The sequence below is a fragment of the Oreochromis niloticus genome, linkage group LG22, assembly GCF_001858045.2.
Source record: "Oreochromis niloticus isolate F11D_XX linkage group LG22, O_niloticus_UMD_NMBU, whole genome shotgun sequence".
NCBI classification, from domain to species: domain Eukaryota; kingdom Metazoa; phylum Chordata; class Actinopteri; order Cichliformes; family Cichlidae; genus Oreochromis; species Oreochromis niloticus.
This window is the reverse complement of record NC_031985.2, coordinates 18795450-18821334: the sequence shown is the minus strand read 5'-3', so window position 1 is coordinate 18821334 and position 25885 is coordinate 18795450. Positions and strand designations below refer to the sequence as shown.

At 41.1% G+C, this 25885-nt stretch overlaps 1 protein-coding gene across 4 annotated transcripts in view; it reads right to left on the bottom strand.

Moving 5' to 3' along the window:
• Nucleotides 1-25885, bottom strand: part of trps1 (trichorhinophalangeal syndrome I) — a 119058-nt gene that overhangs the window by 30370 nt on the left and 62803 nt on the right. For all 4 annotated transcript variants that reach the window (XM_005478441.4, XM_019350955.2, XM_005478442.3 and 1 more), the window contains one exon: nt 23500-24292. In XM_005478441.4, the coding sequence (XP_005478498.1) occupies nt 23500-24292 (793 nt within the window). The remainder of the gene's footprint in view (nt 1-23499; nt 24293-25885) is intronic.

Genomic DNA, 25885 nt, shown 5'->3' with positions numbered 1-25885 from the left:
GACTCATACAAAACATACTGTTCTCTAAATGTCAGAAAAATTATAGTACTGGCAGAGTATCGCTTCTCTTTTATCAAAATGCCACATGAAATTTAGGAGTTTCACCAGCTAACAGAATGTATGAATTACAGAGAGGTTCAATGTTTTTATCTAAAGACTGCCATCGCAGCAGGCAGACCAACATGTTCTCGTCCCAGGGCATCGAATGCTGCCTATTTCTCAGACGTGGCAGGCATCAAGCAAATCCCTGACGCATTGACTGCAGCAACAGTGGATGCAGAGGCCTAACTGCCTGCTTTTGAGGAGCAACAGCAATCTCATCATGAGTCAGGAGGGGTAGCCGTGACTTTAAGAGAACTGCATGACCGTATGCCTATCCTACGCAGAGCTTAGCAACTTCTAAGGCAAAAAAACCCACCTTTGTAGTGAAGTCAAAGTGAGAAAAACAGAATTACCGACATTGTGAGCACTGTGTTCTGCACTTCTGTTGCCATTTACTGACAGCTTTTGTGCTTACTTGCGTTTTACTGTTGCCCTCACCTGCTGCTTTGTTAGGTGTAGGAAACGAAAGTGCTCAGTCATATTAACAAGTTATGATGTCTAATTTTTTTGGTTTTGTTTTTTTCCACACTAACCCCACATATTGAAAAACAATCATGATGCTTGAGGCTACCCAGTGGGTGTTCCAAATTATAATCAAAATCACACTGAACATTGCGCTCTTACAAACCGCTATAGTACACTCTATTTTGACTCTGTGACAGGGCAATCAGACAAAAGACTGTTTGCTATTGATTCCAAATTACTGCCAGCAAGCTAAAAGATACCACCCCAGATGAACAAATAACAGGAGGTGCACATCCTGGACACAGATGGGAGTAAAGAGCGTGTAAATACATGGTGGAGCCAATTACACTGCAGACAATTGACTCTCATGTTTGCTCTTACAGTGTATGCCCGTGTGAAGTGTGTGCCTGCATGTGAGAGAGTGTCCTTGTGTTGGCTCTCCATCAGCTTGTAAATAAAGTGTTAGGACAAAGACAGGAAGCAGCGCACAGTAACACCAACCAACCCGTCTCACACTTACACACACACACACACACACACGCACACACGGTAAGCAACAATGTTATGACAATAACTCTGAGTTTTACGGCCCACTGTAGCTGCACATCTGGATAGCATCAGGACACACAGGCGCAGATAAAGACGCACACACACATACGGACACACAAGCAGAGTAAGCGAGAAGCACAGAGATGATGTCGTAGAAGAGAGATGGCCAAAAAAAGACGCACACACTGCCAAGGAAAAGGCAGAAACTGTGTTGCTGCTCTCTCCTGCTCTCGCCGTCTCCCTTCCTTCAACTCATTTTATCCCTCTTTCTATCTGCTTCCCCCCCTTCGTTCTCCCTCTCTCTCTCCTTCCGTCTGTTCTCGTCTCTCCTCTAATCCTATACGACAGAGACACAGAACACAAATCTCCCTGTTGGCAGTGGAAGAACAGCATGTTTCAACTGAGAGAGTCAGAGAGAGAGGGAGCGAGAGAGAATGGAAAAGAGAGAATGGGAGAGAGAGAGACAGAGATTGACTGTTGAACACCAGTTGAGGTGATTTATGAGGCTGGAATCTGTGCTGGAACATATGTAGACACTCCTTGTCTTTTCCTTCGTTCTTTCTAGCTCACACACACACACACACACACACACACACACACACACACACACACACACACACAGCTAAAACTCTTTAGCCAAACTGAGAGTGTCTGGCAAGTAGGAGGTTGTTAGCTGGTGTACAGTAGACAGATACACATTGTGCAGTCACACACTACATCTTCTGTAAGTTAACTTGGAGCCTCTCCGTATGAACCCCACACAAACACATACACACATGTGCGGAAGCGTTCGAAGGCAGTTACATTGGGAATCCCAGGGGAGCCACATGTCTTAATCATTTGAGGTGCGATCCAAAAACCTTAGCTAGAAAAGCATCCAACCTTTCAGCATCCAAATTATCGTAATGAGAAAAATCAATCAAGACCGTGTTTTTGTTCCAAACGCACCTCGACTCCCTTGCAAAGCTGTTGGTAATTTATGATGGCGCTAATATTTTTTAATAATAAATGAACAAAAAACATTAGATAAGCAGAGCTGTTGCTTGTGCTGTAGCAAATGAAATATCAGCAGAGGAGACATAGAAATATAGATGTTTTATGTTTTTATATGATTTTATATTACATGATCCATGTAAAAGGAAAAAAATAATAACAGTGCTCAAGAGGTATACCGATCAGATGATATTGGCAGAGTATAGATATGTTGGCATCAATGTTCACATTATTAGATATGACAGCATGTGAAAATATATGAGAAAAAATACATTTTAAGGTAATTAAATATTGGATTATGCACTATGATCATAAAGCTGCTTGAATGTACATGTTGTAACATAGCCTGTAAGTATAAACTGTCAATTTGATGGTTAAAATTGGAAGACAATGGGAGAAAGTTGAACTTTGCGAGTCATCAAAGCTTATCAAGTTAGCAGGTATGTCAGTGTTGTTAGCCCAAGTTCACAAAAGGACTGCTCTGAGGTGACTGACAGTGATGAAGCAGAAATGCCGGCAAAACTAGACGAGGTACAGAGGAAAGTTGGCTGTGCTGTCTGAGTTCTTTACAATAAAAAGGTAAAGGATTGTGGACTGGATTCAACTTTTCCCTGTTGCCTAGGAAGACTGGCCTTTTCCCAAATGATCAGGATGTTAAGTATTAACTCAGGGTAACACAGTGACACCTGATCAGCCTGTCACTTATGACCAATAAATCAGAATCAGAACCGTCTGGGAGTTGGACTTTAACAACTCGATCACTGACTTCATTTCCAAGAACACCAGAAGAAAGTTGGTGCTGTGAGTAGAACATTTTTCACCATGGCTCTGTTTAGATTATAGTGTGTGTTTGACTACTTTAGATGTATATATTGCGCTGTACAAGGCAGGTATTGAGCGGATGTGCCTCAGGAGGTAAAGTGACTCCTCCACTAATCAGAAGGTCAGCAGTCATTGCCAGGTTTGACTGTGAAGTGATAGGTGCAACGCATTTAAAGTTTCAGAATAAAATGTGCTGTGTGAATGTGTGTTTGAATGAGTGAATGTGGACTGTGGTGTAGGAGCATTTTGAGTGCTCAGTAAGAGTAGAAAAATACTATATAATTTCCAGTCCATTTGCCAGTCCAATGTAACAGAATAGTCATGATTTAACATGGGAACATAACCAACGTAATTTCAAAGTAATGCACGCTTATATTTTTAAGTTGCCTAGTTTTATAGAGGGACCAAACTAAGTAAGTAGTAGCATGAGTAAGTCCTCACAAGTTTGTACCCGGGTCCCATGGTAATGATCCTCATAAGTACTAGCCCCCAAAGTATAATTTAGACACTACTTCCTATTGTGAAGTACTTGCAGAGAACTTGCTAGATAAACCTGTTGATGTTTTCATCATGTACGGCATCATTTCAGTCGGGATTTATCTCTCTCCTTGGAATGAATGAACACCAGATCTTTATGAACTAGTAAGAATACATGGTAACATCTGGAGGCAAAACAACATCCACAAAAGCTGCATTAGCAAGACAGAAAAACGTCTTTAGCATGACACATGAAGAAACTGCCCACAGGTGAGGCTGCAGAATAAATCTACATACGATGCTGACCACAAGAGCTGAAACAGTGATTCAGTCAATCAGTTATTTAACAGAAATAAATATTCTACAATTTGACTGAGCAAATATTTATGGTGTCATTTATCAAGCTAAAAGGCCAAATTCCACCATTTATCTTTGTCATATTGCTGAAAAAAATATGCTTAGATTTGGAGTTTTTGATTGTAAAGTTGGACCATCAGCTGCTCACCTTCTGAACTGAATGCTTCCATTTTATTATACTAAAGCAAAACAGTTCTGATATATATAACTTTTATACTTCATCAGATACAGAACACTATCAACCAATTTGGAGGTAAAAACTGATAAAAGACAAATATTTGAAGATTCTACAATAGACTTTAAGAAATGGTGACGGGACTAAATATCAGTCTTCTTACAACAGACTGTGACCTTAGAGTGTAGGGAACTATAGGAAACTATAGGGAACTGGAGTGGGTATTTCATTTAAAACAAGAACCCCACCCATTTAGTAGCAAGCCAATATAATCAGCCAATATGAGCTTTTTGCTAATCTATCAGTATTAGCCTTTATAAGAGCTGGGAGAAACACCCTTCAACTATGTTATGAGTGTTGATGCAAATTTTGTCCACCAGAGGGCAACGCCTGTTTGAAACGGAGCAGACTGTAGCAGCTTTGTGCAAAACCTAAAGAAGTAAATCAGTGACCACATATAGCAAATTTGAGGTAAATCAGTTTTGGTCTTAAAAGTCTTATATCAGTGGGTTTTTACTTAACACCGATATTAATCAAGAATAATAAAATAACCAATAAAAAAAATAATTGTTAGCTGCAGGAATTAAGTCATTTTATGCTTATGATTAAAAAACAAATAGAGTGCAAATAAACACCAGAAAATGTAACCAGGGGCAATATTGCAAAAAAGTTGGTGGGGGAGCAGTAATGATCCCATAATGGAAATAGTGACAACACTGATAGAAAAATGAAGAAAAGAGTAGGCACATATAGGAGAACATGGACAGAAAAAGAAGAAAACCAAGAGCAATGACTGGTATTCATCTCACAAACTAAGGAGAGATTGAAAGAACAGATAAAAGAAAATGAAAGCGACAGAGATCACAAACAAACACATACTTTCAGTATTTGTAAGAATGATTCTGTAATATGACTTTGTCTGTTTTACTTCCCTCTTATGTACTCCCTATCAGTCGCCCTCCCAGGTTCCCATAGTAATCATTCAAACCTGATTGCTCTGATCCCTCCATTCTATTTGTCATTAAATACGACACACACACGCCAGACACACATTACCACGCATGGGCACCCATACACACCAAGAGACAGAAACAAATGCCATTTAATCAAATTGTATAAATAAATAAAAGGTTTTTATTTCCCATAAGTCCATCTGGTCCCCTGCTTCTCATCACACACAGCCTTCATCTGCTGGTCAATAAAGCTCACACATATACACAAAAATACACACTCGCTAAATCAAAGGCACGGATGACCACACACATTGGCCGGTGAATCTAAATGTAGATGAGTTCAGTCTGCCAGAACGACTGGTGGCAAGAAGAAACCTTTATCAAGCAAATCTATTTTTGTTTTCTGTTATTTCGCTCACTGCAGTTGACCATCCTATCAATCGGTTTAACAAAATGTTATCGACACGTGTTTCTTCACTTTAATTTCACAGCACTCTGCCATTTGGTTCAAATGTGACTACAGTTCTGATCCAGAGCTTCCACATGACTAACACACGACTGTCAAATGGCAGCGAATAAAAATAAAGCCAAACTGAGGGTGCCGCATAAGTTCAGGTCAGGAAGAAAAGATGTTCACACATTCATTTAGTCATTTGTATGTGATGAATTATACCTTTCAAGCCTCTATTAACTTCTGGGGTTTTTCTTCTTCTTACTTTCTGAAACATGGTTAAGAACAGACAGGGATCATTTAAAATCTGATGCAACACAGAGAAGAGTGTGAAATTATGCTGAGGTCACCTGTATTTTCACTTCGCTACCAGACTAAACCCATGCAGGTGGTTAACCAAAGCCAGACACTGTGTTTGAGCTGCTGTTTCTTTTTGTTCTTTTTCTTTTTCAACTCTGTTCCACAGTTAGGGTTCGGCGTTAGGGTTAGTACGTACGGACTATTTTACTGTGTACTTCCAGGTATCAAGAAGGTATAGGAAAACTCGGGAACTTTTTATCAAATTTTCTCCCAAAACAGCAAATAGCAGTAGAAGTGCTGAAATACTGGATTAAAAGGGGTTAAAAAGGATCTGTATCACTGAAGAACTTATAATTAAAAAAAACAACAACAAAAAACAGCCTTGAAGGTCAATGACAGAATAGCTCACCTGGACACTGATCTAAAATAATTCACAAGTTACTGTAATGTGTAAAGTACAGAAAGAAAGAATACTAGAAACAAGAGACAACTGGACTTCTTTAACTCTGAAGACATTACACCTCTCATTCAAGAGGCTTCTTCAGCCTCCTCAGCCAACTGAAGAACCCTCTTAGATGAGAGACATAATGCTTTCACAGACTTGAAGTTCAGTTGCCTCTTGTTTCAAGATCTCTCGACTATCATGACTTGGATGACTGAGAACCTCTACTTTTGTTGTCATTGGTTGTCAAACTTTTGTTGTCATTGGTTGACTGCATTGCAAAAACTAATGAGAATTTAAATCCATTGTAAAGCCATGGAGGCTCATGAACATTCATATCATGGAGGAAAAAATAACATCTGACCAATATTCAAGTGTGTCTTGTGAAAATGGAAAAGTGCGAAAAAGGCAAATGTGTATGGAAGCTTGTTTACACCAATGAAAAAAAAAAGAAAAATGCCAAGAATAGCTAAGTCAAATGTTCAAGTTAATATTTAAAAATTTCAAGTTAAATATCTCGAAATTTTGATTTATTTCTGTTATTTCAGTCGAAATTTCAAGATACTAACCCAAAATTTCGGCTTGGATGCCAAAAACGAAATTTTTTCAGTGGCAGAAACAAACTTCCATAAATATGACCCTGCCTTTAATGAAAACCCTTTCATTGATCACTGTGTGAAAGTTCCATAAAAATCTGACCAATGATTGGGAAAGGCAGGCAATGTCTCATTGGTTCATCAGTCAGATGAGCTAAAAACTAGAGTTCTGATGTTAATAATCTGTGACTCATCCAGAACTTGAGTGAACGATAGTCATACTCTGTTTTCAAAATGTGATCAGTCATACGATGTCTATCCCACCATTGTTTTCCTAAAAAGAAAGTTTGAGCGTTTTGATAAATTAGAAAACGAGGACCCATTAAACAAGCTGCATTTTTTAACAGTACTCCAGCTACACTTTGTGGAGCCTTTATGTCTCACTTGTTATTAACACTGAGCAGCCCTGATAAGAACCTGTCACATCCCAAGGTTTGGAGATCCTTTTAAGGCCACTGTTCATCCCGATATCCCTACTGATGGTTTTTGTTCACTAGTGCAAAGTTCAGCATCGCAAAGTTCACGGCTCTAGTTCCTAAATTATCTGGAATACTATTCAGTGCATCCAGAGAAGATGAAACAGTGATAGGGGAACTAAATTTCCTCAAAAAGTTCCCCGAGATAGTTAATACTGTAAAAACAGCTTTTAATATCTGGTTTTATTACAAACTTTTATGGGGCTAGCCTAGAGAAATACAAGCTATGCCTAATACTGATCTCCAAATCAAAAATGAAAATAATGGCTCATTAAAGCAGAGCATTAATGAGTCTTCATAGTCTGTAACCTTTTACTGCACATAAGAACCAATGTGATCTGAAGCGAATATTAAAAGGATAGAAAAAACTTTAGCCAGATAGCACAGCGCTGGGTTTTCTCTTTTTCTTTTTTATGCTTTTGTTGTCGGAGGGAAGGAGGGGTGGGTGAGCTTAGCTTGAATGGTTTGATTAATTCTGATGGGAGATATTGAAAAGTTCTCTCAATCTGTATTTCCTAAACATATATCTAGGCAAGCACGCAAACACACACACACAGGCATACCCTCACACACTAAGCCCGCTACACACACCAACTCCACCCCCTGCTCTTGTCTCTGAATGAATCGTTCCTTGTCTCTGAACTGATGGAGCGATAAAGTTGGTTTAAACAGCCGTAGACACACCGGCACACACTGTCGAGGCAGGAACATGTGTTTTACATCAAGAGCTCCCAGCTATACAAGAGCTAATGTTACCGTCTGTATGCGTGCGCGCGTGTGTGTGTCAGAACAAGAGTGCAACATGTCTTTGCAATCTCCTATCAGCTTTTAATCTCCCTTCAGCAGAGAAGGGGCGACTGAGTGAAGGAGAGAGAGAGGACTACAGTGAGAGAGAGAGAGGAGGCACTCAGTGAGAGAAAGTGATAACCACTCAGTGAATGGCGCGGGGGAGGGGCCTGAAGTTATCCCCTATCTCTCCTTCCTCCCATTACTCACTTTGTTTCGCACGGCTTCTTTACTTTTCCCTGCCTCTGGGGGAGAGGGAGCGTGCGAGCGTAAGTTGCCCGCTCTGGTTTAGATGCGTGTGTGTGTGTGGGTGGGTGTGTACGCGTGATTTAATTTCTATTGTCTGAATACTGTGAGAGATGATGATATTCATTTTATCTTGTCGGGTTATTTAGGGGGCCTGCGTTGCAGGCAGCAATGTCAACATTCATTCCTCACTTTGAGCTGACGAGGGCCTCGACAGTTATTATTTAGCTTGGAATGGTTGACTTGTTGAGTTTGTTCAGGCCATCCACAGTATTGCTGCTGTCCAATTTGCAAAGCGGTAGACTTTGTGAAGTTTGTGTTTGTTTAATACTTGTCTTGACGAGTCGTCTACTCGAGGAGACAGCGAGTGGATGAAAACATGGAAGTCAGGCGTGTAATGCCCTCTCCCTGGCCCATGAACTCACCGTACTAGTTTAGCTAAATATAAAGACTGGATCGTCACCAAAACCTGATCGTTCTTTGTCCAACAACCGTCTGCACAATTTTTAAACAGCTGTACTAAAAGCACAACTACAGAGTGAGCGAAAGAGTAACCTGCAGCTTGCATGTTATTACATTAACACTTTAAAAAGAGATTAAGAACACTCCAATAAGACTGACTCACTAAGAAATGAAGCTCCAAACTAGATCACAACTTATTGCCAAGGTGAGAGATTGTGATTTGCACCCAATTATGAGGCAGATACAGCATGGTTTTCAGTGCACTAATGTTTAAATAGATTGGAGATGCTTTACACGGGCTTGTCCTCTGGCTGTTTCAGGAGATAACTAAAGAATACCCTAGCAGTTTCTTCTTTAATTGAATTCAAAAAGTGCACTATATTACCAAATGCATTTACTGCACCCACATGTGTATGTGCACTTGAGCGATGTTCCATTCTTAATTCATAGAGTTTAATATGATGTCAGGTGTCCGCTCACGGTCTCTGCTCTAATTTGTCCCAAAGGTCAGGACACTGTGCAGGCCAGTCAAGTTCTTCTACACCAAATTTGCTCATGTCTTTATGGACCTTGCTTTGTGCACTGGTGCCTAGTCATGTTGGAACAGGAAGCGACCATCACCAAACTGTTCCCACAAAGTTGGGAGCAAAGTTGAAATTATCCAAAATGTCTTGGTACGCTGACATATTAGGAGTTCCTTTTACAGGAACTAAGAGGCCGAATCCAACTCCTGAAAACAACCCCACACCTTAATCTCCCCTAGACCAAACTTCACACTTGGCACTATGCAATCAGACGCGTACTATTCTCCTGGCTACCAACAAACCCAGTCTCATCCATTGGACTGCCAGACGGAGAAACGTGGGTTACTTCGATAGACAGGTTGGAGGAGCCAGGAATCAAACCACTGCCTTCTGCTCTATTACCTGAGCCACAGCCTCCCCGGTAAAAAATGATTTTAAAAAATTAAATAATAATACTCGCTATTACCTTTTAATTGAGTGAATTTACGTGAAATAGACATTACAACCATGAGAAATTTGTTTTGTTTCAACTGGTTAGCTCAACTAATGCCTAAACAACGTACAGGGAACATTTAATCTCAAAGCCTTGCGTTTAATGACATGAGTCATTGCTTTTATTCCTGGAAATGTTCACACTATATGATGCATTGCAGACGGAAGCTCTCGCATTGCAAGTTTTCAGGTTGAAGAGTTTTAAAAGAGCCATATAAGACACCAAATTACAGCACACCTAGTCTAACGCGGCACAAAATATAGACAACAGGCCACACACGCTGCTGGCAGGGAAGGAAAACGATTGCAATCTCGAGCTCAAGTGTGGCTTGATAGATAGAAGGTGAACGCGGCGAAATCAGCAGACAGGATACCTGCTCGTGTTGCAACACATCCTGTGGCCATCAATGTGTGAATAAACTCATAACAATTTTCACTCTTATTATTGCATCCGCAGGTCTCCCATTATAGAAAAGCAAAGTGCTTTGATAGTCTTACATTTCCACAAATTCCCCTAAAAGACCCCCATGAATATTAAATGCTATGTGTTTTTTTTTTGGTTTTTTTGTTAGGAAAGACACATGACAACCCGTGTAAATCTACTAGACTTGTAAATGAGCCTACCACAAAAATAGCTTCAAAAATCATGTAGTGTAAGGTCAGCAGAAGAAAACTCCTCCGCAAGATTTCAACATTATGCATCACAACAGCATTCAGCGTCGGAGGCTCTGGGGGCAGATGTGATTTACTGCTTACTGTTGCTTACTGCAGAAACACAGATTTTGAACAGAGGCCAAGTCTGTGTGTATGTGTGTGTCTGCGTGCACACTTTCAGACCTTATTAGGTTGTTCTTGTGGTGATGCTTAACCCCACTCAGAGTTTGGCAGCTGCTCCCCTTTCTCTCTCTGTCTGCCTTTATTTTTTTCCCTCATTCTCCCCGTGTCTTCTCTCTCCTCCTCATATTTTTTTTTATTATTTTTGCCTCTCACTGCTCTTCCTCTCTCTCTCTCTGACTCTTACGCTCATGTCCCTTGGTGCTCAATTTCTTTTTCTGCTGCTCACTCAGTGGTCCTGATGTAATGAAACGCTTCTTTCCTGGTTAATCTGAAAATAGCGGGCTTTACGTAATACTAATCATTTACAAATGTTTGCAAGGTGTGTGGGAGCGTGCATGTTTCTGTGACGTGTTTGTATGCTTCATTCATATTTATATATAAGGTTCAGCTTTTTTGCAGCATAAAGCATGACACAACAGAAATTCCATTCCTATTTTGGTTGTAAAATGGACATAAAAAAAAAACAATGACACTAAGTGGAAGGACTAACGTTTCAATAAAAAAAGAGAAAAATTTAGACAAGATCACACTGAGAAAAAACTAGGTTGACAATTTAGCCAGTATATCTAACCAGCCGACTTTGAGGCAATAAAAATGTGCAGATTTTTTTTCTACAACTGCTGATTGCACAGGGACTGTGTGCTGCAAAACTCTGCCTGTAGACTGTGAAAGAAAACACATGCAAACCTGCAGCTAGAGTTTTACCAAGCTTGTGTGCCTTTTCCTCTTCAAAGGTGTGACTTTTTTTTAAATGCATCACTTTAGTCTGACTGCTCATATTTCTTTACCTGTCTGACTTTTCAGCAATTAACACGGTGGGAAAATTCTGCGCTATTATTACTACATTAATATGGAATAAAATCCAATTAGTGGGAAAACCAAAGTTTTGAAGAATAAAAAAATACATAAATTGCAGTTGTTTTTATATGATTTTTTTGGCGCATTAAACCTCTGACTACCAGGCTCGTGGCTGTGAGAGAGAGAGTTGTCGTAAATCAGTGAGCTGTGTTAGATCAAAGCAATAACACGGATCCGCTTTCAGAAAGGACTTGACCTGAACCCAAAAATACATGAATAAATGCTGGTCTGGAAGTGAATCCTATCAGACTTGGCTTAAATATAAGAAAAAAAAAAATTCTGTTACAGTTGGAAAGATGAATTATAGTTCCAAGATTTCTGGGAGACGGGGAGATAACAGTGTTGTAATTGTGTTGATCTAGTGGGAAAAGACATATGAGACCAGTCTCTAAGTTTTCCTCTAATGGGTAACATAAACACAGACTGCAGATACAACCAGATGCTATCTGAGTCAAAGTGTGTCTGCTTCGGCACATCTGATTTTAGTGAAGCGATATGTCCTCCTTAGATGTTCATAAAGTCCACTTATAAAGACAACTTTGAAAAATAAAAACATTCAAGGACATGTGAGCACATTGGTAACTTATAGTGACACAAAGACGCACACACACACAAACAGGGGCATGCGTCCACACACCCATTGTTTGGCTGCACCTGGTCTATTAAGGAACAGGATAGATGGGACTAGGGGACTGTGTGAATGTTTGTGTCAGCATGCACGTGTGTGTGTGTATTCATTTGTGACTGTGCACAAGCTCAGAAGCCAAACATCTGCAACAATGACGCACCTTTGAATAACAGTATACACACACGCACACACACACACAGCATGCATATTATTAAAATGATGTTTAACAGCACATCCGCTGTAAAGTCTCACATTGCGTCTACTTCTTGATTCCTTCACTTTATCTTTATGTGTGCCTTTTAAAGAAAATTAAAATGAATGAATTCTTAATGGCATTATCTGACAAATAATATGGGGCTAATTAATGCAATTCAATTTAATTCGTTTTATTTATACGGCACCAAATCACAACAACAGTCACCTCGAGGCGCATTATATTGTATGGTAGACCCTACAATAATACATACAGAGAAAAACCCAGCAACTCATATGACCCCCTATGAGCAAGCACTTTGGCGACAGTGGGAAGGAAAAACTCCGTTTTAACAGGAAGAAACCTCCAGCAGAGCCAGGCTCAGGGAGGGGCGGCCAAGTGGTTTAAATCACAGACACTGTGGTGGCAGACTGTTTTATTTAAAACGTTAATAATGTATATTACTGACAGGACACAGAGTGAAATGTTAGGCTTTTTGCTGTGTCGCCCGTTTATGTTACTACAATGTAGTTAGCAGGCTAAGAATTATATTACCCACTCCATGCATTTGATTTCACAATGGCAATGGTAGCTGCCTCGCAAAAAACAATGCTAACATGTATTTCAGGATAACAACAAGAATTTCTACACCCAACTCTTACTGCCATTCAAACGAGTTATGGCAGAGCTATCGTGACAGCTGCGCTAGTCATCATCTTGCATGTATGGCAGGCACAGTTCTCTTGTGCTTCTGGGCATCTCTCTTCTTCAGTGATAGACTAGAACGCTAGGTGATTCCTACCGACCATATCCACAGTGCTTAAAAAAGTTTGTATTGAAAAGTTGAAAAGTTCAGTGTTTTTAACATTGCAAAAAAAACTACAAAGAATGCAAACACAGTTAAATCAAGCAGAAAGAATCCAAGTGACTCAAAAAACCCCACACAAAACAAAACAAAAAAAATCCATTCATGAATTAATTACCACAAAACCTCAGTGACAAGAGGTTTCAAATTTTTGATTAGAAGACTTGAAAATTTCCCGAGGTCCTATAAATTGATATATTCTAAGCATTTTTTGCTCCCTCGGTGTCTGCATTTTTCATCCACTGGAACAGTTCTATACATCCGTCATACAGAGGTGTGAATACCATGCTGATGATGTTCACACTATCAATTCAGTGGCCATTTAGTGCACGGAGAATGACTGAAAATGAAGCCCCAAACATCTGTTCAAGCTGGACAGGAAGTGTCTCATCTGTTTCATATGGAAGAAAAATCCAGTGAAGGTCTGCACCCACAGATGCACCGAGGACCAAACTCGGTCTTTCTACAGCTCTCACTAAAACTTCTTAGCTGTAAAGACAAGCAATACACACAACACAACAGTGTCTTTAGCTTCGGCTCTATCCACTGAGCTACACAGGACAACAAGAACACAATACGAGTCAATATATATATACTCTAGGAGCAAACAAGTCTGGAACAGTTGAAGCTGTGCTGAGTTGTGTCAGGCCCTGTTGTCTTGTACAGCCAGATAGTGATAAAGGGAGAGAGAGTGAGAAGGAGAACAAAAGAGAAACGGTCTTAAGGGAAATTGAGTGTACAAGATGCATCATGCCAGTGGAGCAGAATTCATAAACGAACTAGCACACAGACAGACACACACACACAAACATGCACACACTAGTGGAGAATTCCTAATGAGTGAAGACCTCACATGGGACACAATGGGGGAGGCAGAAAGAAGGGGGAGGAGCAAAGGCTGAAAGAGAGGGGGAAAGAGACAGTGAGCAGGGAAGGAGAAGAAGTGATGTATCTTTAACTAGCTTTTACTCCTTATCAAGTATGCATGTCACTGAGCGAGTGTGTATTATAACTTCAGGGGCGGATGTGAGTTTCCACCGAGACGAGTTAAAAGTGAAAATCTCTGCGTTCTGCTTGCACACGCACACACTCACACCTTTTTTTTGAGAATCGTCGGCCGCACGCACACATGCCCTGGGCGATCTTGCTACCTCGCCAAGAGGTCCTTGGGCCGCCAAGGTTGCCATGGCATTACTTGCCCACAAACACACACATACACACACACACACACACACATGCACTTCCTCACTCTCTCCCTCTCACTTTCCCTCTCACGCACACCAGAGCAGGGTGTGACTCGATGTCCTTAAGTGAAGTGGATTAAAGTGTCAAGATGACTGGTCGAGCCGGAGTGTGTACGTGCGTACTGTATATTTTTGAGTGTGTGTGGGCCCGTGTGGTGTGAATATGAATATGGGTGCTGCACTTTTAAATTCTTCTCTAAATCTACTTTTTCCAGTTGCTTTCTCGCAGTGAATTAGGTGCGGCGCTGTCATGACGATTTCCGTGTTTAAACACGAGATGCGCTTAAAGAGTTTGGGCGTGTCACAGTGAAGTGATAATTGGCACACGTCAGCAAAGATGTAGGTGGGAATGAACTCTTATCTTATTTTTTTTATTACCTTTTGGGTTTGGCAGGATATCTGTGCTGCACTTCTTTTCAAATTTTACAGCGTTCTCGCCTTTTTTTTTAACATAGTTATTTCGTAATGTTCCCTCACCCTGTCTGAACACTAGAAGAGACACATCCTTTTGTTAAAATGCATGGGAGAAGTGTCTCTCCTGGGCAACTCACATGTTAGGCAGAGATCAGAGAAAGCCTTGTAAAACACTGAAAAAAAGAACTAAAGTTAAAAAAACTAATACAACTAATACTACATGTTAATTTATTGCTCTTTACTCCGTGTCTGTGGAAAGACATGTTTTCATTAATGAGCTCAGATACATGGGTGGATAAAAACAGAAAAAGTCATTAGTGGTCATTTGTCAATCAACTTTAAGTCATTTACTGGAAGCACTTTTGGTCAAACTATTTACCGTAATTTTCTCTAGCTTCTTTTTCTCCTATTTGTCAAATTGCATCACTCACTATTATCCAGACAAGGGCCGATTGTGTGGAAGAACTTGTGATTTAAAGAAGAGATGGGGAAAGGAAAGCAGAGGCAAGGCAAGAGAGCCAAGGGACAGAGGAGAAGGGGAAGGCAGGCAGGGTTTTCAAATTAACTATTGGTCAGGGGTCAGATGGACATTTAATCTAACCAATCAGCTTCCTAATTACAGAAGTGCTGCCAGATTGGTGTATCCTATGCATTTGTGCGTATGTGTGTGTGTGTGTGTATGTAGCTGGCTAGAGTTGCGTGTAGAGGTCTTGTTGTAGCAAAATGAACATCTGGCCTTAATATTGGTTCCATGTGTGAACACACACACGTGTGTGTGTCTATGTCCATGCACATATGTGCACACACACTTAGCCTGCGGTGAATTGCTCCTGCCTTACACCAAAAATGAGAGAGCGAGTGCGGAAGGAAAAGAAGAGAGAGAGAGAGAGAGAGCCCGACAAAGAGAAACACACAAGGACCAATGGGCTAGATGTGCAAGCCATGGCAGAAAAACACAGAAATAGAAAAGGACACACATAGACACACATGCATGTGCACACACACACACTTCCAGTAGTGTGTATGTAAGTTGATTGTAACAGTAATTGATGTAAACGTCTAAATTACAGCTAGGAGCTAAAATAACCACTGTGTTTTACCGTTGCCATGTCGACATGATGAAAAACACCTGGTTGGTTCTCTGCTGGGGTGGGTGGAACACATGTTTCACTGGCGCCCAGCTAAACCAATGACAACGCTCGATGTGTAAGTGACATGCGCCTGAACGAATAATATGCTCCCAACAGCGAGAGGACATCTGAACAGACGGCATGAATATATTATACATATATAAGATATTATAAGATACTTTTATAGTTCTACTTTATCTGCAAAAAATATATAAATAAAGAAACAAATCTATTGAAATCCACACTAAAATTATCCAAATTGTTTTAATGGCTTTCCTAAAGCTGTGCCAGAGGGGTGTGGTTTGTAATAAATAGGACAATTCACAGAGTGCCAGTAAAGTTCATACAATCACAGGAAAGTGTTTCTTAATACCCCAGAAGGAACAGTGCCTTATCTTGCTGCTTCCCCTTAACAGGAAGTTCAGCTACATATGGCAGCCCTGGAGCAAATAATAATTCAATGTCAAGGACACTTCAGCAAATGAGACATGTCAGGCACATGGGATGGAGGCTGAATGTCATATTTGAGGAAGCTCTGACTAATCTAAAGTCTAAACCACGCTGCCAAATCCTGTGATTATAAAGTCAATTATGCGTCCTTTTCTAGGGCCGCTGACTGATTTTATGCTTTTGGAAATGGTGTGATGTGGCAAGCAGGTTGAGGAGAAACATTTCAGATTTTTTTTTCCCTAACCCAAGTCAGACTTAGTCAATCAGACAATTCAAAGCAGTCCTAAACAGAGGATTACCATCCGAACATGAGCCAAGACAGAGTCAAGGCAAATTCATGATTTATGCGAGCCAAAAATGCCAAGCTGTCACCTTCGAACTACGCACGTTGTCAGCTGTAATGTGCGTGTGCGAGCGTGACATGTGTGGAAAACCCAAAATGGGTCTAAATGTGGTTAAAATGGTGTAATTTGTTTTTCAAGCTAAATGTAATATTCCTAGCAGACAATGAGACCGCTGTGAACTGTCACACAGCATAAAGCCGCACACTGGTTTTAACTGTGACGTGCACGAACATTCCCATCAGCGGACGGGCGCGCAGCTCACACATGAGGGACACGCACGTGCTCACACATGAGCGTAAGGGCCACTGTTTCCACAGACAGACACATAAACACACGCAGGTAAAAATTATAGCAAACAGGTTGTCCGATTATGTTTCTGTTACGCCAAACACAGCCTGGGTTTTATACACTAGGCACATTACCACACACACACACACACACAAAGACGGACACTCAGACTCAGACACTTGCATTTTTTTTCTTTCCAACATGGCCTGTGTTTATTTGAGTCTGTGTCCTGATGGGAAATGTGACTGCTACACAAACAAACCGAGCAGCCCAGAACAGACAACTTGGTCTGAGGGTGTATAAGAGAGAGAGAGGGAGAGAGAGAGCAAGAGAGAGAATGGATGAATATCAGTATGTCTTCCTTTTTCCTACACGCACACACATCTGCACACAACACACACAAACTGCAGCGAGACACGGCGAACGCAGCTCTTTTAACCCTTCCCATAAGAGACAGTCTATAGGATGCTAAAAGCGTGCACCAGAGCAGCTTCGTCTATGAGGTGAATTTTGTTAGGATGTCTGTAGAAAAAAAAATGTTCCTTTGAGCTTAGACTCCTCTCAACTGCTGTATTGATGTTTAATGGCTGTCGGACCAGTCGATAGTCTGCCGGTACTGAAGCAGTGGGTCGGATATGCAGTTTGCTGCCTCAGCAATGGCCGAATGCGTCGATAAATGAAGAAATCAAGTAACCAACATCAAAAGGGTTCTTCCTGTACACTAAATATTGGCTACTGTACACTGCCAGGATTATGAAATAATTTGAAAAGATCAGAGCAGGAATCTAAACCATACTGACCTATATAGAGTACTGTGCTGTGTGTCTTGAGTAATGATTCATTGAAATATGTGCAAACATCTATGAAAATATAGTACATAAGGCAAAAACAGTTGTATGATTCTAACAGCTTGAATGTGAGTGTCTGAACTCTCTGAACTCTCTTAAGCAGCTTTCTTGTCATTTTTCTAAGTATTACAAGAAAGTATAGTTCTTGAGGCTTCTTGAAGGACATTTATAGCTTTTCTTTGAATGTTAGTCCTTTTTATTCTGTTCTCTGTCAAGATGATCCCACACTGCTTTAATAACATTGAGGTTTGGGCTCTGGGGATGGTTTTACTGCATGGCTAGTGTGTTTAGCATCATTGTCGTGCTGAAAATAAAAGCCCTTGCCAATCAGACTCTTTCCAGATGGTGTTGCATGGTGGATCAAAATCTGATGATACTTTTCTGCATTCATAACAAGATCCCCAACACCACTGATTAAAATGCAGCCCCAAGCCATCACAGAACCTCCACTGTGCTTTACAGGTGGCTGTAGACACTTTTGGTTATAACGGCTTCTGTACATATTTATGACGATCCAAAAATTTCAGCTTTGGATTCATCACACAAGACCTGTTGCCACTGGCATTTCTCAGCTTTTCCTTAAAAATGGCTTCTTGACAGCCACCCAACGGCTTTTGGTAACAGCTGAGGGATCACCTGAAGGGCCAGATGCATCGCTCAAAAAAGCATTGTTAAAAAACATGGTCTAGACTGAAAATGGGTGTAAAAGCAGCTAATGTGCTGCTTTCAAAGAAAAACTTTGAAAGATTCTCAGAAATGTTGGAGAACTACTGATCAAGACTTAAAAAAGGAAAAGAGAAGGTGACTCCTTGGAAGCAAAATATAAAAGAGAGTGGGTGTCTCAAGACTTTTTGCAGAGGTCTGTAATTTACATAAACGTGATAGAAACTGAGATATGTAAAAGAAGAAACTTGTCAGCAGCTGTTAGCCTCAAACACGTTCTTTTTTCTAACCTGTGGTGAAATTTGTTGATAATTAAGTGGCGTAAACACAGGAAGAGAGGAGAAGCGATGTGCTGGCAAAAACCATCGTCTGTCGGTGAAATTCAGGAACTTGTGGTGCGACACAAGTGAAGGGGTACCATGTTAACTACTGTGAGCTTTGAGGTGAGCAATTGCAGCAACAACCACTGCCCACAAGATACACTGTTTATTGACGTATGACAGGGAGGGAAATATACAAAAGGGTTATGCACACAACCAGAATGTCCACTAGCATCCAGCTACAAAACAATGGGCAATGACAGGATAGGTTTATAACTAAGCAGGGCTTGGATTGTTCAGGTGTTTCTCACCTCCTAGAAGTTTTCCAGCTTTAAAATGAAACCACTTTTTAAAGTACTTTTCTTGACTCTCAAGGGATGTTCCATGAGGTAAACAAAGGTACACAAGTTCTCGAGAAGGAACGGTTAAGTATATCTTTATATCAAAGGCAATCTGAAGTTCACTCTGAGGGGTATTTGTAGAGAGCGCAAAGCTCAGTGGCAAAAAAGCTCTAAAACAAAGATAATATTCAGATAACACAGATAAGTCAAAGAACACAATTTTTACTCATTTTTTTGATTTTAAAAAGCATTAAGAATACAAATGCACAGACTCAGACAAACACACAGTCTCACACACACACACTGACTCGAACATAAGCTCTATAATTTCCTGTAGCGGATATAAAGGGATGCTAAATTATCAGCACAGAAAATAAGTTAAATTCACGCTTTAATTTCCTCGCAAAACACACACACGCACACACACATGCCGGGAATGCAAATGGAGACACAATGCACATAATTAAGTACACAAGCAGGGGTAAGCACGCAGACACACATGTACACCGAAATGTACGCAAAAGGAAAGAAACAGAAAGAAAGGATAAAAGAAAATTGAAAGCCAAGTAATGAGAACTTTATGGAATTACAGCTCTGTGTCTGTGTGTGTGTGTGTAGTCCGTGTGTGTGCGCGCGCGTGTGAGCGTGTGCGTCCTTTAAACATAATTAGCTCCATCGGGCAGAAATGTAAACGAGAGAAACTTTAATGAAACTCTTCTCTGATCTGCTGAAAGCACACATTCCCGTTTATCTCTCTCAGTTCGGTCTCTCTATTTTCTCTCTCTGTCTCTCACATGGAATTGAATGTCACGCATGGGACTTTTAAAACCTCAAATGCCCGTGTTTCAATACTGCCATATGACCACGAGATTCACTGTGTTCGTAAGGCCAAATCCACAGTTTCTTTTGCTTATGTGCACTTAAGCAGTCCGTGTCGTCCTTGAGGTGGAATTCCCCTCGGAAACACAAGCTGGAATTTATTAGATGATGTACGTTTTGGACAGAGTCACATATGTTCGGGTATATCTACATATGTTCACATATGTTTGGCTCGGAGGCAAACCTTTCTCAGCCCCACTTAACTGGAAAAACCGCCATTACTCAAAGTCTGCCTCGTTCCATTTATAAACTCAAACATCAACCGAGCTTTTAGCTTAATTTCATCTCTAAACCTCATTCGCTTTCTATCCTTGTCTCATACAGTCAGTAAAACAGCTAGAAAATAACATTTCAGACTGAGAAAATGTCTTCAATGTAATAAATCACTATGAAAACAAAGCCAATAGTGGGCCAATGTCTCAACAAGGCAACGCTGTGCGGCAATTATAGATCAGGGCTTTCAAAAGAAAATATTCTCTCCCCTCCACCGAGCAAAAAGCCTCACAAAACCAGAATACTAAGAACTGTGGGTGCTTTGTGTGTATGTGTGAGTGCACACCTGCGTGGGAGCGTGTGTGCACGTCTGATGGCTTTTGTGTGCGTGAGGTGTGTATCGATCCCCGCGTATTGGGCGAGTTGTCCTTTGAGGAAAAGAAGGGAAATGAAAGAAAAAGAACGAAAGGAAAAAGGAGGGGGAAGACGGATCGATGCAGCGGACAGTAGAAAGAACAAGGATGAGGGAAACATACAAAAACCACAGAACCACATGCACACACTCTCACAAACGCACACAGGTTGGGATGAAATATGACTGGCCATTTGTTTCCATATTTGCCGGGTTTTAATCATATACTTCCTCCCTACTAAATCACTCCCTGCATCCCTCCATCACTGCCTTCCGCCTCCTCTTGAACTCTACACTGGATTTGGATTTTGGATGGATTTTTAACAGACTCTGCCCTCTTGAGTCCACATGCCACATTTAAATTAGGCCAAAAGTTTGTTTTTGCGTGTGTGTGTGTGTGTGTATGTGTGTGTTCAAAGCTATTTCAGATTTTTTTTTTTTTTCTTGCATTAGTGCCCCTCCCTCACCCCGCCCAGTGATGAGTCAACTCCAGTCCATGTGTCTGTGTGTGCCGGGCATATTTATGTTTGTGTGTGACAGTGCAAGCCATGGAAACTGAGAATAAATATTGTGCAGTGAGAAGAGGAAGAAAAGGCCATATCTTATGAAGTTACTTAAGCAACAAGTCGTGTTCAGCTACGTCTCTAATAAACTGCTTGTTTCTCATCTCCTTTTATTCTTTTTTTAGTTGTTTTCATCTTCAAAGATTCACTATGGGTTTTTGTCTGTTTATGTAAACATCTGATCTTTTCTTTAGGCTCTCATAGGCAGCACAAATGCAAATGGAAGAGTCAGAGATGGCTTATACAAAAGTGGGTCTTCACAAAATATAGAAGATATTTAAAATGAGCTTCAACCCTTACTGACCTGCTGATGGGTCGGCCATTGCAAACCTGCAGCAGCCAAATCGTTTTTTAAGTCAGCGGTTCGCAGACGTTTTCAGGCCTGGAAATGGACTGACATTTATACAGCTCTTTTCTGGTCTTACTGACCACTTAAAGCACTTTAAGCCACAGGCCACATTTGCCCATACAGAGCTTTAAGCACTTTATCTGCCTCACATCCACAGCAGCGACTCTATTCACCACAAGCGACATCACCCCCACAGTTTGAGAACTACTGGTTTATATCTAGAGACAGACAACAATTCACACTCACATTCACACCTCTGAGTAATTTAGAATCACCAGTTAACCTAGCCCCACTAACGACGCATCTCTAAAGCCAGAGTACTTGAAGAGAACCGATGCAGACGTGGGGAGAACATGGAAACTATCGAAAGAAAGGCCCTAGCGAGATAGTGGATTCAAACCCAAGATCTTCTTACTGTGGGGTAACAGTGCTAACCACTGTTCCACCACAATGCCCTCCTCTGAATGTGAATGGCTGTGTGTCTCTCAGTGATAGCCCTGTGATACAGCGGTCACAGGGTCCAGGGTGGACCCCCCTCTAAATGAATGGATGTCCATAGCTTTGGAGGAAATGTGTATACAATAATGGAAAAAAGAGATAATATTCATCCTGATGGAATGATGATGATTTAAAAAGCCTCAAATGTGAATATTTGACTCTACAAAAACATTTCATAATATTAGTGAATATCTAAAATAAGCATACATATCAAACTGTCAGACTGTTAAGAATAACACTGAGTGAGAGTGAAAGTGAAAAACGTGCTCGCCAAATTTACAAATCTATATTAACCAGTCTCGTTTTGTTCTGTACATTTATAATTTTGAAAACATTTTCTTGACTAGCTTTCTCTAAAGAGCAAGCAAGAAAGGGGTGAGTTATTTGTTATACTCTTATCTCTGTCTGACTTTCCCCGTCTACGTCTTTTTATCTTAATCTTCCACTGTTTCTCTCTCACGCATGCACGCATGTTCTCTCTATCTGTGCCTCCCTCTTTCAGTCTTAGCCTCCCACTCTCTCACAGAGACACACTGCCCCACCCACGATAATGAGTAAACCTCTTGCTGCCCCACCCTGCCCAGCCTGCCAAGTTACTGCCAACACCTCACACACACAAACACACATTCACACACATCCAAAAGGCCAAACCCCAAGTCCTACAAAGGGCCCATGGACTCGAATCACACAGCAGCATATCCGTACACACACTAAGAACACAACTCTAACACTCAATACTACCATTTACACAGCCCCATGTCAAACCCTGACACCACACACACTCATACACACACACACACACACACACTAACTCGTACTTATATATATACAGAGAGAGAGAGAGTTCAGTCTATTCTGATCTAATGTGATCATACCCAATAAGCTCTGTGGCGCAGGCAAACCACAGTTTGTTACTGCCAGTCAATGACATCACTGTGAAGTCAAAAGCATTGTGGTCCACAAAGTAGGGTGAGGGAGCTGACTGACATGTGGTAGCCATGGGAACTGTCAGTTTTCCTCCCCGTTTCCATAGCAGCGGGTGGGTTTCTCACTGTTGTGAGTTCACTTTTTTTTTAAAGAAGATGAATGCCGCGTATGGGAAAGGAAATGATGTCATGGAATCATATGCACAGGGACAGATATGAACACACACAATCATTTGGGTACACACTCTGTTAGCCAACACAAATCTGCTTAAGCCCTCAAAATATGATGGAAGAATAAAAGATTACAGTGTAGCAGCTCAATGCATGAGATCTAATCCTCACATCTGAGTGAAAGGAAAGATGAGTTTAAGATGAAAGTGTATTAATAGAAGGTCCCTGATAACTAAGGCTTCTCAGCAGGCAGGATCTGGCTACAGAGGCCTAGCTACAAAGGCTCCCATTCAGAGAGCTAAATGCAAAAGTCAGGGTGTAAATGAGACAAAGAAGAAGGATTTTCATCTCATTAGAATGAGATGAAAAGCAGGGGGTTTTGCATGTTCCACCTTACCCTTAGCAAGGACTGGGATTCCTCTTTATTGGCTCCTCCTTTCCCTTCCTGTCCTCCACCACCTCCACCACCACCAGCACTTCCTCCTCCTCCTGTGTACTGCTGGGGGGTCATTTGGCTCTGCTTCTCGCCAGCTCCTGCACCACCTGAAGCGGTTGATCCTGGTCTCCCTCCTCCATACTTGGCATCTGCCAAAAAGGACTTTGTATCTCCCAAAAATGACTTGGTGTCTCCCAGGTAAACCATGCTAGGTGAGGCCACGCCTCTTTTCTGCTGTGAGGTTTCGTGATTGGCAAAAGACAGCGACAGTGGGGAGTTGAAAAGAGATGGGCTCCCACTTCCTGCACCTCTTTCAGGTCCCATTCGCTCCTTAGGCACCCAAAGTAAGCCGTGGGCCTGCTCACCCCCTCTTTCCCCCAGTCCTCTTGTCTCACCAAGAACCCAGCCCTTTTCCCGTTCTCTTTCTTTCTCCTCGCCACCCTCACTTTTTACCAGCCCACCTGCCTCTTCTCTGCCACCTTCGGCCAACCGTCCCTCAGGCGGCGCCAGGGAGTAGAGGAGGCGGATATCCCCTTTGCTCTCTTCTTTAATGGCTAAAGTAGAAGGCGCTGAGCAGCCATTGGCCGAGAGTGTTAGGGAAGGAGTCAGTGAGGTGGGCAAGGAGGTCGTCGTGAATGAGCCTAACGAGGGAGAGGAGTCGTGACAGTGAGCTGAGTTGAAATGGTCGAGGAGGGCTGATGAATCTGGAGCCGTGAAGTCGCAGCGTCGACAGCGACAACACGCGTGGACACGCCTGCCGAGAGAAAAGAGCAGTGCGTAAATTACTCATGAATACAAAACGAACCCTCAGAAGGAACAAAATATTCAGCATTAAAATTCACACTAGTACATACGGTTTGCTTTTATGTTAATCATAAAGCATTACTGCTAATTGCAAAAATAAGCAGTTTATTCTTGAGTTGCTCAAACCTTCGCTGAACAAATGCATTGCAAGTCACATCGGAGACATGACTTTTTGAAAAGGAGATCCCGTCATCAGTGGTTATCTTCACTGTGCATGAGTCACAGTGAAGTCAAAGTAACACTAATAAGGCTGAACGTAAGAGGAAAGACTTAAGTAACTAGTTTTGTTACTGGCAACAAGAGAGTCTGTTCATGTTTGAATCTATTGCTCTAAAATGTAAATACAATTAATTCCAATAGGATTTTCATCACTCACAGTTTGAAGAAAATCCACCCCCCTGTACTGACTAAATCTAAAGTGCATTCGCCCCTGCCTAAATTCCCCCAAACACTCAGGTAGAGTTTCACAGAGCTCAAGGCCAACAAAGTGACTCATTGCCCCACTAAATCACAGTGAATTACTTCAAAATCGTGAGGACCATAAATGAATCTGAATGACAAGTACTGGATCGCCCATCAATAAACCACCTTCATTTCCTGTTGGCGAGGGCCCCTGAGTGACCAGTGATATATCTGATACACGGCGTCAAGATTTTTTCCTGGCACACACAACAGCCGTGATGCTTCTCGTGCAGGCCAACAAGCAAAGCATTAAACCATCTAGAACAAGAACTTGGACTGTTGTTTACAGTGGACCTCAGCAGGCTCGGTTTGCCCTGCAGCTGTCACAGACACAGATATACCAATACATGAATAAATGTTTCACAGAATAATGAAGCTGTTAATTTTGTCTGCACTTGTATTATGTAATTGTTTTGCTGGTATATTTATTAATGATGGTAGGCCACAGTTTAACAATTGGTATCTTGTAGTTATTCATATTCCTTTGTCAATATCGTCATTTACCACATAATTCACTTAAATCCAAAATTACACTTGCTTAATTGCTTCACTCAAATGTCATAAGAAAACACCGCTTTTCTCAACACTGCCTGTTTTATTCTCTTAGGCTTTTCCCACCAGTAGGTTATTATCACTGCATATTACAGCAGAGTGAGGGTTTTACAATAGCAGACAATAAACACAGACCAAAAGTCACTGAAAACAGGAAAAAAAAAGCATATCCAGAGTCATTTTTCTCCATTTTGCGACTCTCATCCTCTGTTTTCTGCTTTGAACCCTACCATAACAATTCCTCATCCAGGAAAAAACAAAAACAAAACATTTAAGGCGTGAATTTGAAAACAATGAGAAGATATTGCAGATCAACACCCCCACAAACATTTACAATACGTTGAGCTATATAACCTCTCAGAATATTCTATGTACGCCTCTTTGCTGTCTTGTACATCTGATGCATGATTTCTATATGACAGCAAGGGAAAATACTTAAAAAAATATATACTTCTGACATAAACTTATCAAGGAAAAGTCATTCTTATTCATCATCCTGCCTCATATTCTCTTTCTTCCTTTATTAGCC